This window comes from Engystomops pustulosus, chromosome 11 (assembly GCF_040894005.1).
Source record: "Engystomops pustulosus chromosome 11, aEngPut4.maternal, whole genome shotgun sequence".
In the NCBI taxonomy this organism is placed as follows: domain Eukaryota; kingdom Metazoa; phylum Chordata; class Amphibia; order Anura; family Leptodactylidae; genus Engystomops; species Engystomops pustulosus.
The window spans coordinates 79,370,564-79,388,134 of NC_092421.1; the positions used below are offsets into that span (position 1 = coordinate 79,370,564).

At 44.7% G+C, this 17,571-nt stretch overlaps 1 protein-coding gene across 1 annotated transcript in view; it reads right to left on the reverse strand.

Moving 5' to 3' along the window:
• Nucleotides 1-17,571, reverse strand: part of INPP5A (inositol polyphosphate-5-phosphatase A) — a 241,090-nt gene that overhangs the window by 37,280 nt on the left and 186,239 nt on the right. The window contains exons 10-11 of the mRNA XM_072129441.1: nt 3,869-3,964; nt 3,699-3,773 (exon numbers count right to left, since the gene is read on the reverse strand). Of these exons, the coding sequence (XP_071985542.1) occupies nt 3,699-3,773; nt 3,869-3,964 (171 nt within the window). The remainder of the gene's footprint in view (nt 1-3,698; nt 3,774-3,868; nt 3,965-17,571) is intronic.

Consider the following 17,571-nt stretch of genomic DNA (forward strand, 5'->3'; position numbering starts at 1 on the left):
GGGATTTTTAGATTTGGATAAATGGGGTATTGTGGGACATTGGGATCCTGGGTGTCCTTCCAACACCACGATGCATCTGTATTGTCTTCTTTCCATGTGTTCCTTATGTACATTGTGTTCCTATATAACATGTAACTAGAACAACAACAAAAGAACCTAAACCCCCTCTGTCCTGCAGAATGCAATAACTCAGCTCTTTTCTCTTGAAGGCAAATAAAACGAGTGAAAAAAGATCTCGCTCCTCATTTCCGTGATCGGAGAATAGTATCACCGTAGGAAATAAAATATTAATAACTTTGGGGTATAATATTTACCCTGAGGTCGTCGGGAAAAAAAACTAAAAATGCTGCTCAAACACGGATTATCCCAAAGCCGCCTCCGCTGGGTCCGGCTGCAGAAATCACAACTACAAGTCTTTTCAGAATGAAAATTGCATTTCGGCTAAAAATTGTGACCCATTATAGATTTTTTATAAGTATGATAACTATTTTATGTATCGGGGACATCTATCTCCGAAATTACACCGGGAAAAGAGAGGAGCCGCAAAATAAATATATAAATAAAAAAAAAAAAAAACCCTCTCCGCGGACAATGATAAAGTAGTTAGCGGATAATAAATATTTGTCAGGTCTTGTCACATCTGCACAAATTCCGCTATTAGTGAAGAGACGCCGCGCAGATAGAAATAAATAGAGGCCAGAAAATCAATGCATCTTCAGCTCAAGCAGCTGCTAAACACATAGAAAAACATCTTTATCCAACAAGCGGCGGCTGAGAAAATTCCCAAGTCTTTGCCTCGCTGCGGCGGAGGAAAATTTAATCTTCCCAAATACTCATCAGGGCACTCCATCCTGCAGAGCTGACAGCCCCACTTATAATTAATTATACAATTTCGATGGGAATATCGACTAAACCCGGCCATATATCATCGCAAAAGTCAATAGCCATGGACACATTCAATCATGTCCCGGCCAATGATTACTACTCTTAAAATACAATAATTATTTTCAGGAGCCGGCTCGAATTAAATTCCTGTCAGGCCGGTACAAGAGCAGAGCTTGATGAAGGATGCAATGGATTTTTTTGGGTTGAATTCGGCCCAGGAACATTCATCCTGTAAGATGGGTAGTTTGTTTTTTAGCCATCACGGTGCAGCGTATTTAACTAGACCATGAAGATTAGATTATCTCCTCTGACTCATTATATCATTTATCTATTTCTGGCCCCGCCGACGGAGGAGACGATTCTCTTCCAGAACAGAAGAGGCAGCGGATCCATCGTGGCGCTGATGTTATCTTTAGGCGAAAGGACCCAAGTATTTTACCCAGAAACACTGGCGCTTCTGCCCATGGGCCTGCGTCTCCTATTGCAGCTTAGCCAATTCTTTGAACCTATGGTTCTTCCAGAAGCTTCATAGTTGCATAGTCTTATTGGTTTGTGGAGGGGGAGGGCAGGGATAGCCGCCGGCTTGCTGTTTCGCTCCTCGGGCTTTCCCAATTTTAAGCTATAGTATTGGGCGGCCCAGTTGTTCCACTTTCCTTGGTTGTTCCATCTTGAACCAGGCCCCATTGTACTTTTTGTTGGCCCCTTTTCTTATCTACGTACCTCACCTGAACATCTCCTATTTGGGCGAGAGTTCGCTACCACTATTATACCACTGGCTTTGACAAGTACACTCCCTTGTGGAACAACCCAGCTCTTCCTGAACTTTCCCTGCTGCCTAATGGGGCTAGATGGAGGGCCTGGGGGTGTCCTATATGTGGGATGTCTGTGTGGATGGAGTCCGCTGCTCACTCCAGCAGTTAAAGGATTCCTATGACTTGCCGAGCTCTTCCATCTGTTTTATCTTCCACTCCATCATGCTATTAACACACAGTTTCCGGATGACAAGTTGGTAGAAAACTCCCTTCCTGTTCCCCTCATCCTCCTGCAGGTGCCGGGTGGGGCCCTAATATCCCGGTTGTACAACCAGTTACTATCCACTCACATCAATCCAACAAGGTGTGAGAGGGACTTCGGTCCCTTGACATATGAGGAGTGGGATCTTCCCTTCTCTTCGCCTAAGCTGGTCACCCCAATCTGGGGGACAGACTGTCCTAGGTGTATATATATATATATACGCTATCACCCATAACTAATTACTAGTAGATTCTGCCTCTGGTACCTTCTTTCACTTAATATGGTTCTGCCCTGTGGTTAGAGGGTTCTGGGAGAAGGTTCGTGAATTTTTGTTGGATAGAATGGTTTCACCATTAGAGGCGGACGCTGGGGATATGGTGCAGGCGCGAGGGCGGGAGCTTTGTGCTGTTTATGTTGTCACTACAAGGGAATACATTTTGCTACATTTGTATTTGAACCTCCGCTTGTGACTATAAACATTCCGGACGTTTCTACATGTTCTTTTGTTTGTTTCTCTTTGCCGTGGAGACAATGGACTGTATAACATTGTGTACCATCTCTACATATCATCAGTCCAGTTATTATACTATAACTCCAGCGATCAGGATTTTCCTGTTTATTTGGCTTTAGTTACCAACTTACCTCTATCTGCGGTGAATCGCGGCCTTTGTGTTATTCTGTCACTATAGATCTACCTTCTCACAGAGATTTCATTTAATAATTTATCCATTGATGGTAAGTAGCCCTCACAATCACACGACAGGTTACTCGTCATTAACCCCTTCCCACCGAGGCCCTTTTTTGTTTTTTCATTTTCATTTTTCACTCCCCACCTTCAAAAATCTATAACTTTTTTTATTTTTCCATGTGCAGAACTGTGCGGGGGCTTGTTTTCTGTGTAACAAATTGCACTTTATAGTGACGGTATTGAATATTCCATGTCGTGTACGGAGAAGCAGGAAAAAATTCCAAATGCAGTGAAATTGGTGAAAAAACGCATTTGAACCGTTTTCTTCTGGGCTTGGATTTTACGGTTTTCACTGTGCGCCCCAAATCACAGGTCTGCTTTATTCTTTGGGTCGGTGCGATCACGGGGATAAAAAATTTATATAGGTTTTACAATTTTTTCATGCATGCACAAAAATTAAAACCTCCTGTACCAAAAAAAAATAATTTTTGCCATCTTCTGGCGCTAATAACGTTTTCATACTTCGGTGCCCGAAGCCGTGGGTGGTGTCTTTTCTTTGCTACTTTTAATGACACTTTCAATGCTTCCATTTTTAGGACTCTACAGCCTTTTGATCACTTTTTATTGAATTTTCTATATTTTTCAAAATGGAAAAAAAGTGCAATTTTCGACTTTGGGGGCCATTTTCCGTTACAGGGTTAAATGCAGTGAAAAACTCTTATTGTATTTTGATAGATCGGGTTGTGTTTTTCTACCTTTTGGGTTGTTATGATGTTGGATATGATTCGTACAATAAATAGAAGCTTCTCGGATGGAGTAGAATCAGTTTCTTCCGGTGTTTTGGCTTCATGTTGGTTCCTTTTTCCTTTTCTTGCCATTACTGTATAACTGTATGCTGTATTTTTCCCTTTTGCGCGGGTCCTGCGAGACCCCCGTTTATGCGCGGTATCTGCCATGCCCTTTGTATCTCCAAATGTCCCTTAATAAAGTTCATTGTTGATTTCAAAAAGCTATGTACCTCTATTTTGGGAAACGGAACCAGCGCAGGTAACGGCTCCCACAAAGTACATAAGAAATGTGCACAATTCTGTGTGACATAGGGAGGACTTACCGCGGTGCCATTGTTATCTCTAAAAACTTCTTGATTAAAATAATCAAATAATTTCTTCTCTATTTGTAGCACGACCTGACAAACACAGGGAGAAAACCAATTAGAAAAAGCTTCAATCTTCACGTCTCATGAAGTGTTGTGCAGGGTTTACTCCCCGCGTGACGACTTACCTTGCGATCATTCTCCGATTCCCGGAATATCAGTTTGTCTACTGCGCTGCCGTCTGTCGTGTGAACAGTTTGCATTGTAGTTTTTGCACAAAGTGTCTGCAACAAAGAAAGTTCTTTTAATACAATTGGTGCGACACAATAGTGTAAGATTATACAATGGCAGGAATGAAATAATCTATAATAAGACACAACAGGATAAGTAATCGCTGCTCACACATCCCCCATGTGGATGACAGATTGACCCCTGATGGGGGCACAAGTTTTCCAGAAATGATTCCAACCTAATTCTTCACAAAACGTGATATCAGCCGCCATCTCTGCGCAACTGAACTCGCGCCTTCATAGTAATCTATGATCCTGTTCATTTCATCCCTACGGATTGCTCATAAGATGAAAAACATGGCTGCTCTGTTCCACAAACAGCGCCACGCGTGACCATGGCTTGTGCCGGTACTGCAGCTCATCCGGAGCTTAGCGGTAACACCACAACACTGAGCAGGTTTACAGCCTCAGAAGGTCACCTCTAAGTACAGGACAATAACTGTGGCTCAGCCAAGACATTGGAGGTTTAGAAAATGCAAATATGGACACAGATCAAACATTACATAGGTGAAATCTTCTAATGGCAAAAATGGTTTTTTTTGTTCTATTTCTCGGTTGTTTATTGTTCTTAACTCAAATGTTTGAAAAACATAAAAAATACTCATTTATATGTAGATAAGATGCACCCCATCAACCTTCCCCCCTCCCTCCCCAGAACCAACTCAATCCACCACTCCCAATACCCATACCCCCCCTTTTTTCCCCTCCATCTAAGGAAATGTCTGGAGCAAAATGCTCTCTTTTGTTAAATGATTGTTGACACTTGAATGCTCATTTGTGTACTTATATTTGCATTGTAAAATATAAAAATCAATAAAAGTAAAAAAAAACAAAAAAAAAACACGACAAACCAGAATAAAAGTGATTTTGTTGGAGTAAGACAACAAAACGTGACAACTCTCAGCCAATGCACAAAACTGTGCGACATTGTGTCCATTCTTAACAGCTGAGTAACATCTACCTGTCATTTTGATGTCCGTTATTGGACGAGAGTCTATGAAAACAGATCTGATCAGGACCTGCTCTGCGCCATCGAGGGGAAGGACGCAGGATCCCTTATAACGTATGACCGGCGACTGCTGCTTGTGCGCATCTAGTCCAGGACGCGTCACATTCGTTTTTGTTGACATTCCAAAAAGTTACTACATTTTCACGCAATTCTACTGAGAAGATGACACGGAGGATGTAGTTAAAGTTATTAATAAGCATCTTCATTGGCAGGATGGGAAAGCACCGGAAACGTTTGCACTAAATTTTGGGAAGTTTCCGGCTAATTCTGCAGATGCAAAAAAAAAAAAAGATGCAGAGCAGAAAACAGACTTAGAAAGCAGCGGCTGACACATCCCTTACATCACATCCGGACATTAATAGGGGACATATGGCAGGAATCTCACACACAGACGTATAGACATGTATAGGAAACCTGCCCCGCTCCAAGGAGACGCTCTGATCGTAGGATTACCGGCATTTTATTAACTTGTCATGAAAATTTCTTGCTGAATTAATCACCTTTGCCAACAAATGACCAGATTATAAAGTGTGGCGAAAATGTCCGGATACCCGGGGCGCAGCTCCATGCCGTGTATATAGTGTGGTGAAAATGGCCGGATACCCGGGGGCGCAGCTCCATGCTGTGTATAAAGTGTGGAGAAAATGGCCGGATACCCGGGGGCGCAGCTCCATGCCGTGTATAAAGTGTGGAGAAAATGGCCGGATACCCTGGGTGCAGCTCCGTGCCGTGTATATAGTGTGGTGAAAATGGCCGGATACCCGGGGGCGCTGCTCCGTGCCATGTATAAAGTGTGGTGAAAATGGCCGGATACCCGGGGGCGCAGCTCCGTGCCGTGTATAAAGTTGGTTTCTTTCAATAAAACAAAATCAATGTAAACATTTTTTGCAATTCCCATTTTTCCTTAACCATCTGTGGCCTCCTGCACTTTCAATCGTTGGGATTCACAAGTGAGCGGTTCCCAAGAGCGTTCCTCTCCGATACCAGGCATTGAAATTCAAAGCACAGATTAGCTAATCGGGTCAAGCCCAAAAAAAGGCCTTTGGACTTATGTGTCACAAATCAGTCTGGTCGCCTATAAACCGCACACAAGATTAGAACAAGCATTAGGACAAGCCAGAGGGGCAAACCGGACGCTTTCTAAAGCCGGTTTGTAAAGCCCTAACAAATCGCTCCATCTTTCACTCATTTAAACTTTCCAAATGAGGGTCAATATGTTCTCCTCGCATCCACATGCTAATGCGCTTAAGTGCGTTTAAGCAGCTTTGCAGAGTGAAAGGGCCAAAAAAAAGGCCTCTGAAAACACAAGGGAGATCTCCTGCCTCCGTCACACAGTCATTGTAGCCATCAGAGAGCGGCGGCAATTCAGGAAATTCATGATTTCTGTCCCTTAAAAGCATCTGCTCCACAAGGCATTTCCCTGCCTCGGCTTTATCTCTAAAGCCCTAAAAACAACTTCTGCGGAAGAAGAGGGAAAGCTACACGCAGGGGCTCGCACTTCTCTGACCACACAGAATAAAAACAGCCACAAAGTTACGTAAACTGCGTCCAATTATATGAAGGCTCATTTCATATGCAATGGGGGTCATTGTTCTATTGAGCGGCTACAGTCGGGGGTAACGGAGCAGAAACGTTTCAAGAGCTCGATCGCCCCCTTATCTGATCTCAAGTATTTACCAAATAATATCATATTGTGCGGTCAAGAAGCTCAACAAAATAAGACTATTCCCCCTGATATGATTGTTTCAGAGTTTAACATTCCCTGAGCCGTCGGTAAAACTTCAAGAAATAGGATACTATATTGATTATTCGAGTATAAAAGTTAAAAGTTGCACATTATGGCGGCGGAGCCGGTGCTGGTGGAGCTGCGCCACCTCTTGCCTGGGCCGGATCAGCGCCGCGCAGCGAGGACACTGAGGGAGAGAACTAGTTGTGGTGGGAAACAAGGCACCTGGAGGGGCGACAAACCACGAATCCCAACCTGTCCGTTTTAGGATTCTAGGAATTACCCATTCGATCATCTTTTCTTACATCTCTATGTTGTGCAGTTGATCAGTTATTTCTTCTAGTAATTTCGAAGCTATTAGTCAAGTGGGCGTTACCAGCTTTGGGTCCGTGCACAAGCTGATAGATTCAGAGCCGACTGTTGGCCAGCTGGTGCGAGTTAGTTGGCAAATTTCTTAGCAATTTTTTTTAGGAGAAGATGACGCCATTTATTTCAGAAACATAAAGGGTAAAAAACATACCTGATACCCCAGAAAGTATTGGGTGAGGAACACGGCCATTATCTGAGATGTCACATTCACGGTCAGGTTTTTCCAATGGATGGTGGTCATTCATAAGAAGACGCTTCTGGCAGTCCCAAGCCATGAATTCGGAAATGATCTTATACGGGCGAGACTACGTGTGGGAACCTGGCTGACAAACCTGAGGCACAAATCCTTTGGGCCAGGATTAGGATTTCTAATTTCTCCAAATTATTTCAAAAATCACCCAACAATTTTCAGACGAGAATCACTGCAGGTTTTTACCTTCTGAAGAATAGACGCGATACGCGGAGCCTTCCCCGGCCGTGACCACAAGAAGCGTCTATTGGTAGAGGAGATGATTGAATAAAGGAATTAGTAGCATCGGGGGGGGGGCAATAGAAATGCACCCGGCTTGAAGGAGAAACACTTGAGAACTTAAAAACCCAAATCTGATCAAAGAACCCGGTAACGAGATCACAGACTTCTGCTCTGCTCCCAAATTAATCAGACAATTAAGATCTTAAGAGTCTGGGAAAAGGGTTTCCCATGCAACAAAAATGAAAGGACTTCTGTATATAAAACATAGGCCGGAGGAAGCGCGGGGTTAACTCCTTTAACTCCTACATTGCTGGAGAAACTCCATGATACCCACAGTGTAGCCACCAATAGGTGGTCATTTCCATTCTGAAATGATGTGAATTGGTTTAGGGTTGTCTCATTAACCATCTTAACTTACCTGCTTCAGGGTACAGGGACTTTTGGGTTTCGGCCATGGTGTACACTGGTACGGAAGCTCCAGAGAAGTCAAAGGAGCAGAGGATACAGGAAAGTACAAGGCAGGCACAGGGAGCTCGCAACCCCCCATTTTGCCCATTGCAGGGGGAAGGGGGGGGGCACAAGACCGGCCGCCATCATAGATTTATCCCCTATCATGTGGATAGGAAATATAGTTAATGAAACAACTACTTTAAGAACTCAACCAATGGAAACATAATTTCTGAATTGATAATTATGGTTAATGTAGTCTCTGCCCACAACTCAAGGACATACTAGTCATATAGCCTACAAATGTGTCCTTAGTCCAATCAATAACAACTGTATGAATGGGTTAAACCAATAAATAAACTCAAATGGAAAGGAGGAGTATAACAAAAATTACTATAGATCCCCATTCAAAATGATGCCTCTCTCTACTACATACTCCTTATATACTCCTTCCGCTCCTCTCCATTGTAGACCCTTCCATCCGAGCATCACAAACACCTTTCTACTCAGGGGTAGATTAAGACTGCGACAAGTCCTCTATAGTATGGGACCTTCGGAAGACATGGGGGGGGGGAGCTCTTGTATACATGAGTTGAGAGCCGGCACCAGGGACCAGGGATGGGGCTCCCTCCCCCCTTATTACTATAGGGTAGGATCAAACATGCGGGATGGTTTGGGTGGCCATTAGTCCCCTAAAATCTTTGAGCCCCAGACTGCTGCCCTAATCGGCCATAATATATCTCACTACTTTTTAAACTTCCTGCTGGGTCCAATTCTATTTTTAAAGAAATTGCATTACTACCTACAAGGGCATATTCCATAAAATATAAACCCATGGAACGTGTGATAGTTGACGATTACGATCACCAAAATGTCCAAGTTTTATTTTTATTTTGCTTGACTGATGGCCAGATAATAAAATATAAGGTGTCCCATCATGATGAAGGATGAATTGGGTTATTACTTGGGTCCATCGTGGTTCTTGAACCAGTCAGACCTGGAGGGAAAATTATTCATGTCTGAACTGAGCTTCATCTAGTAAAACTGCATAAAGATTAGATGGAAAGAATTAACATTTGTCATATACAGTAAGAAACACTAATTCCCCTTTATTTCTTCATCGCGCTTTGTGCCAGGTTATTTGGTTTCCCAATCAGACCGACATCATGGAGGGGCCGCAGATGGAGCGAGCAGACATCATGGAGGGGCCCGCAGATGGAGCGAGCAGACATCATGGAGGGGCCGCGGATGAACCGAGCAGACATCATAGAGGGGCCGTGGATGGACCGAGCAGACATCATAGTGGGGCCGCGGATGGAGCGAGCAGACATCATGGAGGGGCAGCGGATGGAGCGAGCAGACATCATGGAGGGGCAGCGGATGGAGCGAGCAGACATCATGGAGGGGCAGCGGATGGAGCGAGCAGACATCATGGAGTGGCCGTGGATGGACCGAGCAGACATCATGGAGGGGCCGTGGATGGACCGAGCAGACATCATGGAGGGGCAGCGGATGGAGCGAGCAGACATCATGGAGGGGCCGTGGATGGACCGAGCAGACATCATGGAGGGGCAGCGGATGGAGCGAGCAGACATCATGGAGGGGCCGTGGATGGACCGAGCAGACATCATGGAGGGGCCGCGGATGGAGCGAGCAGACATCATGGAGGGGCCGTGGATGGACCCAGCAGACATCATGGAGGGGCCGCGGATGGATCGAGCAGACATCATGGAGGGGCAGCGGATGGAGCGAGCAGACATCATGGAGGGGCCGTGGATGGACCGAGCATACATCATGGAGGGGCCGCGGATGGAGCGAGCAGACATCATGGAGGGGCCGTGGATGGACCGAGCAGACATCATGGAGGGGCCGTGGATGGACCGAGCAGACATCATGGAGGGGCCGCGGATGGAGCGAGCAGACATCATGGAGGGGCCACGGGTGGAGCGAGCAGACATCATGGAGGGGCCGCGGATGGAGCGAGCAGACATCATGGAGGGGCCGCGGATGGATCGAGCAGACATCTACAGCCGCTGCTCATCTGGTGGCCGGGAATGGAGATTCTTTCATCTGCTGCCGCACATTACATTTTGCATTTGCTTTGCTGTTTGCAAAGTCCAGATGTCCAAAAACCCTTCATGGTTGAGGTTATTCCCAGCGACATACGAGCCCCGGCACATTGCGAGATGTTATTATCGGTGCAATGGTTGTGCCAAGGCAAATAATTATCTCTAAATATGAAAGACATGAATCTCCGAGCCGCACAGGACATTGACTGGAGACCACTTCATAATCTTAATATCACTGCTGATTAATCTCTTTCCTAGCCCAATGCTGAACTATGAATGCAGCAAAATATTGGCAAATCAGGATCACAACAAGGAAATTGCCGGCACTTGTCTACAGTCTGTGACTGATATTTAGTATCAGCCCAAATTACGTGAAGAGAAGCTTCAATACTGGTAGTAGCCTGCGGATAAAAATGGCAGAGTTAAGGGGAAAAAATTGGACATATTCTTTACTGCAATGAAAGTTGGGGATGACTTTTTAGGAGACTTCAATGAGAAAAATAGTGGCATAATATATGACCGGTGGAAAAGGGAGGTGAGGAGGAAGACCATGACCTGTTCTCGTGGTCTTTATATAAGTAACTAATAAGATCCATCTCTATAGAGCAGGAAATGTGTCAGGTCAGCCTATTATTAGGAGACACAATGTGGTTTACCCCATAAAGTACATGCTTATATCCCCCATTTACTGGATAGGGGCTACATGTCTTCTAGTGGGGGGTCCGACTGCTGGGAAACCTCATAATTAAAATGAAAGGGGACTCAAAGTCCCTGTAGTTGTTGACTTCTGGTAACGGCTCTTGCAGGGAACTGTACTAGAAGCCCCACAGAATAGGGATTGATTATTATCTATGCGGCTCGTCACGTCATGCAGATTTTCATCCTTCCAATGGAAATAGTGAAATTTTTCACAATGTGCTAAAAACAAAACAAAAAACCCACCAGACTTCATAGCAAATCTTCAATGGGGCCTTCCAAGTTCTGTATAGTGGATGTTGATACATGAGGAAATAAAATATGTGAAATAATAATAATTATGTATCCAATGGCTTCCAAAGCAGAGACAATCACCTAAAATCTAATTGGAGAAGTGGTCCTGTTTGAGGGTCTTTAGATAGAAGATATGTTATAAGCCTCATATATAGTGGAACTGAGAATCTGCCCCTGTTAAGCCGGTGGTCTTTTTGGAGACGTTTCGCCAGGTATGTGCTCAAAGTCCGACTGTCCCACCGTAGCACCAGTGGATCTAACCCAACAACGAGCCCTGAAACCCAGCAGAAGACCACCCTGTCTGGGGGCTACAAGGGTCCATTCCATAGGGTCTGATGCTGCATGTGCTAACAAAAATATCTCTGAGCGAAACAACCGATGCCTCCGCCATGGCAATAGTGAACGCTTGGATAGAGGAATCGCTGTCTCAATGACGTCCCTGATAACAAGTCCTTCTGAGCATCTGCACTAATGACATTTTAACCAGTACATGATTGGTTAAAACAATTGCTGCCTCCCATTAACATCTGTGACTGGATCCTGGGCACTCACCCTCCATCCTCCCGGCGAGATCTTTATGAGCTCTTATATTCATCTGTCATTTGATCGAATGCCAATAGGCCCCCAATAGCCGCGCACCCCCCGGAGTGACTGGTGACAGGAGCTTCTGTTTTACCATAGGAAAACATTTGTGTGCTCTTCTGTTCGCTCATACAGGCTTTTTTAACCTATTCTTCCTGCCCGGGAGGACAAATTGCTCTCAGTGGCTTCTTTTCAGAGGCAGCCCAGCGCGCAAAAAATTGTCACTGAGCAGAAACACAAGGAACAGGGGCATAAAAATTCATCACTTTGGCCTCTTGACCTCTTGGCACTGGGTTTTGCTGCACCCAGGGCCCTTAAAGGAAGGGGGAAAAACTGCACCCAGGGAGGCAGAAAGTCCGAGGTAAAGTACAGACAAGGAAATATCTCGGCCACATGAGAAAGCCCAGCCAGATGCTTCATTGTGTGGACGCAGGGGGTGAGCAGCCGCATGCTACGCTGGATGGAAGGAGGGGACCTTTGTTTCAGTGCAGCTCTGTCACTTCTCTGACTGCAGTACAAAAGGGCTGGAAAGGAAAGATTTAATCCGCACTTTTTTTTTTTTTTAAGTCAGCAGATTAAAACCAAACCTGCCAGATGTCCATGGGACTGTTTAACATACAGGGGGGCCCCGACATTTTCCTCTATATCTATATATGTTCTCCAAGGACAGAAGGTGGATAAAGTCTTTCCTCCAAGTCAGCAGAAAGCAAGGAGTTCATCCGGGCTCCGGCCATGGGTGATATTTAAAGAATTGGGTCTAATTGTGAGAAGTATAAAATAGTCTAAACAAGCATCTTCCTGCAAATCAGGTGACAGTGGACCTAAGATGTAACCTACCAATTTCAGCAGGACCAACCAGCCATCTAACATGTCAGGGTTAGCTGACCACTTTCAACAGGACCAATCCATTCGTTTATTTAAAGGGGTTTAACAAAGCAGAAGCCCTTTACCACGGGGCTTGGCCAGACGAAAAAGGTTTCACCTCGATTTTGGCAATTGCTGACGGTAGGGAGAAAACAACTTGACAACTTGTCCTACAGTGACTTTTGAGGCCACCGATTATACTGGGCCAAACCACGAGCCACTGGGCTGTGCCACAGGCATGGGAAGGCAGATGAAGACAATAAGATCTTATATTTGTAACTTCTCCTTGTCCAAGTCAGTAAAATGAGTTGTCCCAAGTTTTATCGTTATTTGCAATGCCACGGGAGCAGTCAGATCCCCACGATCAAGAGAAGGGACCCAGCAGATCACAGGCATAAGGGTCCTGTTCTCAATAACTAAAATGGCAGGTGGAGCAAACGTTCATTCAATACTATGTGTGCGTAAGAAATTGTGGAGCACAGTGCTCAGCTATCCATAGCGCTCGGCTGTCCATAGCGCTCGGCTGTCCATAGCGCTCGGCTGTCCAAAGCGCTCGGCTGTCCAATAGCGCTCGGCTGTCCAATAGCGCTCGGCTGTCCAATAGCGCTCCGCTGTCCAATAGCGCTCCGCTGTCCAATAGCGCTCCGCTGTCCAATAGCGCTCGGCTGTCCAATAGCGGTCGGCTGTCCAATAGCGCTCGGCTGTCCAATAGCGCTCGGCTGTCCAATAGCGCTCGGCTGTCCATAGCGCTCAGCTATCCAAAGTGCTAAGCTATCCATAGCGCTCAGCTATCCAAAGTGCTAAGCTATCCATAGCGCTCGGCTGTCCAATAGCGCTCAGATGTCCATAACGCTCTCATACATAGTGAATGAGAATTCATTTGGAGTAATGTGCTCCGCAATTTCCGAAGCTCCATTAGTACCAAATAGAGAAGCAGGACACAAACTCGACCTGCAGTTTGTTAGGGGAGAACAACAAAACTTGGGACACCCCCTTTTCGCAGTTGAAAGAACCACTATATAAAGTTTATGGTCACCACAAGCTTCTACTTTCGTTCTATGGAGCAGGAGACTCCCATCATGCGCCATACTCCAAGTTGGCATTTATTACCGTGCCAACCTGCCTACTCAGATCAGAAGGCGTCCCATACAGAGGGTACAACTCTGGATATTCATGTAGCGAAAGGGCGAAGTACAGTATCACTGCTAAGGATATATGGAAAAAAAAGTTCCCCCAGAGAAGATGTGGGTGATACCATGAGGAAAATGTGCAAACTCCATGAAGATGATGCCTAGGACCCTAATCACTGGTAATAATCCTGCCACAGATCCAAGCCCATAAAAATAATGGCCAAGCAATACATACAGTTATCAATAGGAACAGATTGATAAGTATTTTATATTTAGTGCTGAAAATTCTAAAAACTAAGCGCAGAAGCCAATCCAACCCCACGGAGGGAAGATTCCCACTTTATCAGTGGAATGATTCTGTCTCCTCTCCGCACATTGTGCTGCGCCCTCGTGGTACCTTGGCATGTTGGATGCCATTTCTCTTGCAGTAAATTGAAATTGGTTAATTAGTAGAAGCCTCGTGTGATGACACATCTCTGAAGTCACCTTGCAAGTCTTTAAAAAGAGCATCTGAGGGACATGATGGGAGTGTGAGGTGCGGTAATCCTATAATGTCGGGCTGAGTCGTGTTTAATGTACTTGAGACTCAGCGTTGGCACAAAGTCTGTGCGTTACCTCCTGCGTCCTCCATGTACAGATACGAGACGCGGGGATACAAGCTTTTCAGTCGGCCACTTAATGGACAAGAAAGTATAACAGAGATCAAAGGGCAAGTGAAAAGCTCTTTACAGGTAAATGAGATTTTCCAACCAAAGTCATTAATACTTTCTGCCACTTAGAGGCCTTGTCTACACAGACTGGAGAACTGGCCAATTATCTGCCGTGCCAAAAGCTCTGCGTAACTGCTGGACTGCACCAAGCCACAATATGGCACTCAGAGAGGTGTATAACATCTATAGGTTTATATATATTTAACATCTAGATGCCTTTATACATCAAAATATCTTGGATTTGTTATATTATTATTCATTATATAGAGTTGTGCTCCCTGACATCCTTTCCCTTCCTGATTGTCATATATATTTTTTCAACCCACTTTTTTTTTTTTCAAACCCATTGGGGGAAAACCTTATCAGAGCTTGTCTCCACATCTCATGAAATAGTCCACCCTCGGCCGCAGAGTGACCGGCACTAGGTACTGGCGCAGGTTACAGCACAATTCTACAATGTTTCTGTATGTTATTATTTAGGAGCCCTTTCACTAACCAAAACCCTAGTGGAAAAAATCGTATAAAATTAAAACAATTTAAAAAACTTCTTCATTTTTGAGGACTGGAAATGTTATAACCAATTTCCGGGACAACTGGAGCCACATTAATTCGTCCAAATTCTGATTTGATTTGTGCCGGAAAATTGGGAGAATTTGCATCACATCTAGTGGATGGACGGATTGATTTGCTCAACACTAATGAAGACTGGGGCTTCCTTGTCTCCTGGCACTTGTTACAGGATGGGGGATCCCTGCGTTGTTCACTTTTTATTAAATGGAGGAGCAAAACTTTTAAAATTGCACTTTTTTTTGTATAACATAACAGGCATGAAATCCTTTACATTATCAAATCAGCCTCGACAATTTTAAGTAATTCAAGTTACTGAAGTGGCAGCCAATTATTTCCCATCTAATAGGAATTTGTGCTGCAGAACATCCATGGAGAAAGTTTTCTATTTCCTAAACATTTAACACTACAAATGTGACGACATCCATGTAACAAATGCAGTTTGTGAATAAGAGTGAATCCCATCTATACGCATCCGGTCCAGCGACGCCACACTCAGATTGTCCCCTTGGACCCTCTAAGGCAACGCCATGGTCAGGCTGGACAGTCAGCTGGGTGGCCTTACAAGGGTTTCTTACCAATTTTTCATGCCCGTCCCTCTAGATGTGACCCTGTATCCAAAGCTTTTATTTGTCTGACAACTTAAAGCAGAAAACATGCAGCCCCTGTGATAGCATGAAATTGGCAACAAAGGCTCCGGCAAACAAAGGGTTGAGCTGGGGCTGATTCCTGCCTCAAACAGATGTTCTGTGGGTCTCATTTCTGAACAAGCTGAAAGGAAGGAGTAAAAAAATGGACAAGCGGCATTGCCCCGGTGCACTCCACATGTAAAGGAGGCGGCCATTAAAGATAAGCAGCAATAAACCGGCACAATGGTATCAGCTAAGGGGGGGGGGGGGTCATCGACAAACGAAACATCATTAAACATTAGATCCAAATTGTCAATATTCATGGGGACAGCGCCCAGAGAGGGAAGGGGAACCTTTCAGGCGAGTCACTGAATGAAAGGAAGTGAAAGGAAAACTTTTATTTTGGCTTTTAGTGATTTGCACGTGCGGTCTGTAAACCTGCGCGGGATCATTACCCTGCACCTGTTTAAACTAGTAACTTCATATCGTGGGTTGTCCAAGGCCTGGAATTTACAAGGCTTGATTGACATCTTTAAATCTCCCTATTCTATAGCTCACTGGGAAGGCAACTCAACAATGGCCGCTGCAGCTTCCACTAAGGGACAATGGGAGGTTTAGATACCATTTCCCTGCTTTCTTCTCATTATGCACCACAGTCGGGGGCTGCTGAATGTTGACCCATTACCATATCATTAATCTAAATAGGTCAATTGAGGAAGCTCAAAAACATGGTCATGTAACCAGGCAAAAGCAGGAAGAATCATCTCAATGTTCACTGTTAGTTCACCGCTTAGGCTTCCCTGATAATGTCCCACTATCTTACATCTATTAATAAACCGTTGTTTACAATATCTAATATCTCTGATATCTCTACCATCTATCCTACAGAAAAACACATACTCTCACAGAAATCACAGTCTCTAAAACCACTCTGCGGCACGACACTCTGCGGCACGACACTCTGCGGCACGACACTCTGCGGCACGACACTCTGCGGCACGACACTCTGCGGCACGACACTCTGCGGCACGACACTCTGCGGCACGACACTCTGCGGCACGACACTCCGCGGTCTGTGATTGGCCGAGATGTTGTTTCTGGTTAGTTAAGAGGAAGCGGGAAGTAAAGACGCTGTAAATTGGTGAGTAACATATTTTTTCCACGTCGTTATGAGCTTTTATTGGGTGGAAATCTCGTTAATTGATGGCCTGAGTTCTTTTACTTTACAATTTGAAATGACAATTTTTGCTTGTGGCTTTTTATGAAGATTTTTCAGAAGAAAAGTGATCTGAAGTGACCCAAAGTAATGGTGAGAACAACATAACGGGCCCTTTGCTTAGAGCCACTTAATGATGAACTACTGATAATGAATTATTTGCTTAGACGGATGCAAACGTTAGAGAAACCTGGGTGGCCGGCCATACATCCTGGGGTCAGTGACATCTGTGTATATACACTGTACATTTCTCGGTGTTGTCTGTATCAACATTTGCAGGAAAGAAAATTATGCAAAACAAAGTAACTTTTTACAGTTTTCTTTTTTTTAACATCTGCCAAACTTCAGAAGACTTGTAACCAATGTGATCACTGGTCTAACTTTAAAAAGAGACTCAACTCTGATAGTTTGGGACCCACCTATGATGTGCATTTGAAGCAGGGTTCCCCTTGCTAGGGGAAGCAAGGAGACATTTTTGTATTTTGCCGATTTTCTGCACCGTTGATGGGTTCTACCACCAGGATGATGGGTTGTAAAATAAGCACTGACATACTGGTCTGTGCCTCCTCTGGATCTGCTCTTCTTTTAGCTTCTTATGCCCTTTTTTTTTTTTTTTTAAGCCTCTAAGGCTTTTAAAATTAAATTATGCAAATTAGCCTTATGGGCTCCGGACTCTACATGTGTTAATGGAGCCTGCAGCCCCCAGGTAAATGTGCATGATTATTAAAACCCTTTTTTCTTAAAAACAAGGACATACGAGACTTGAATATGAGCAGATCCTGTCGGAGGGGGCGCACACCAGCATGTCAGTGCTTGGTTTA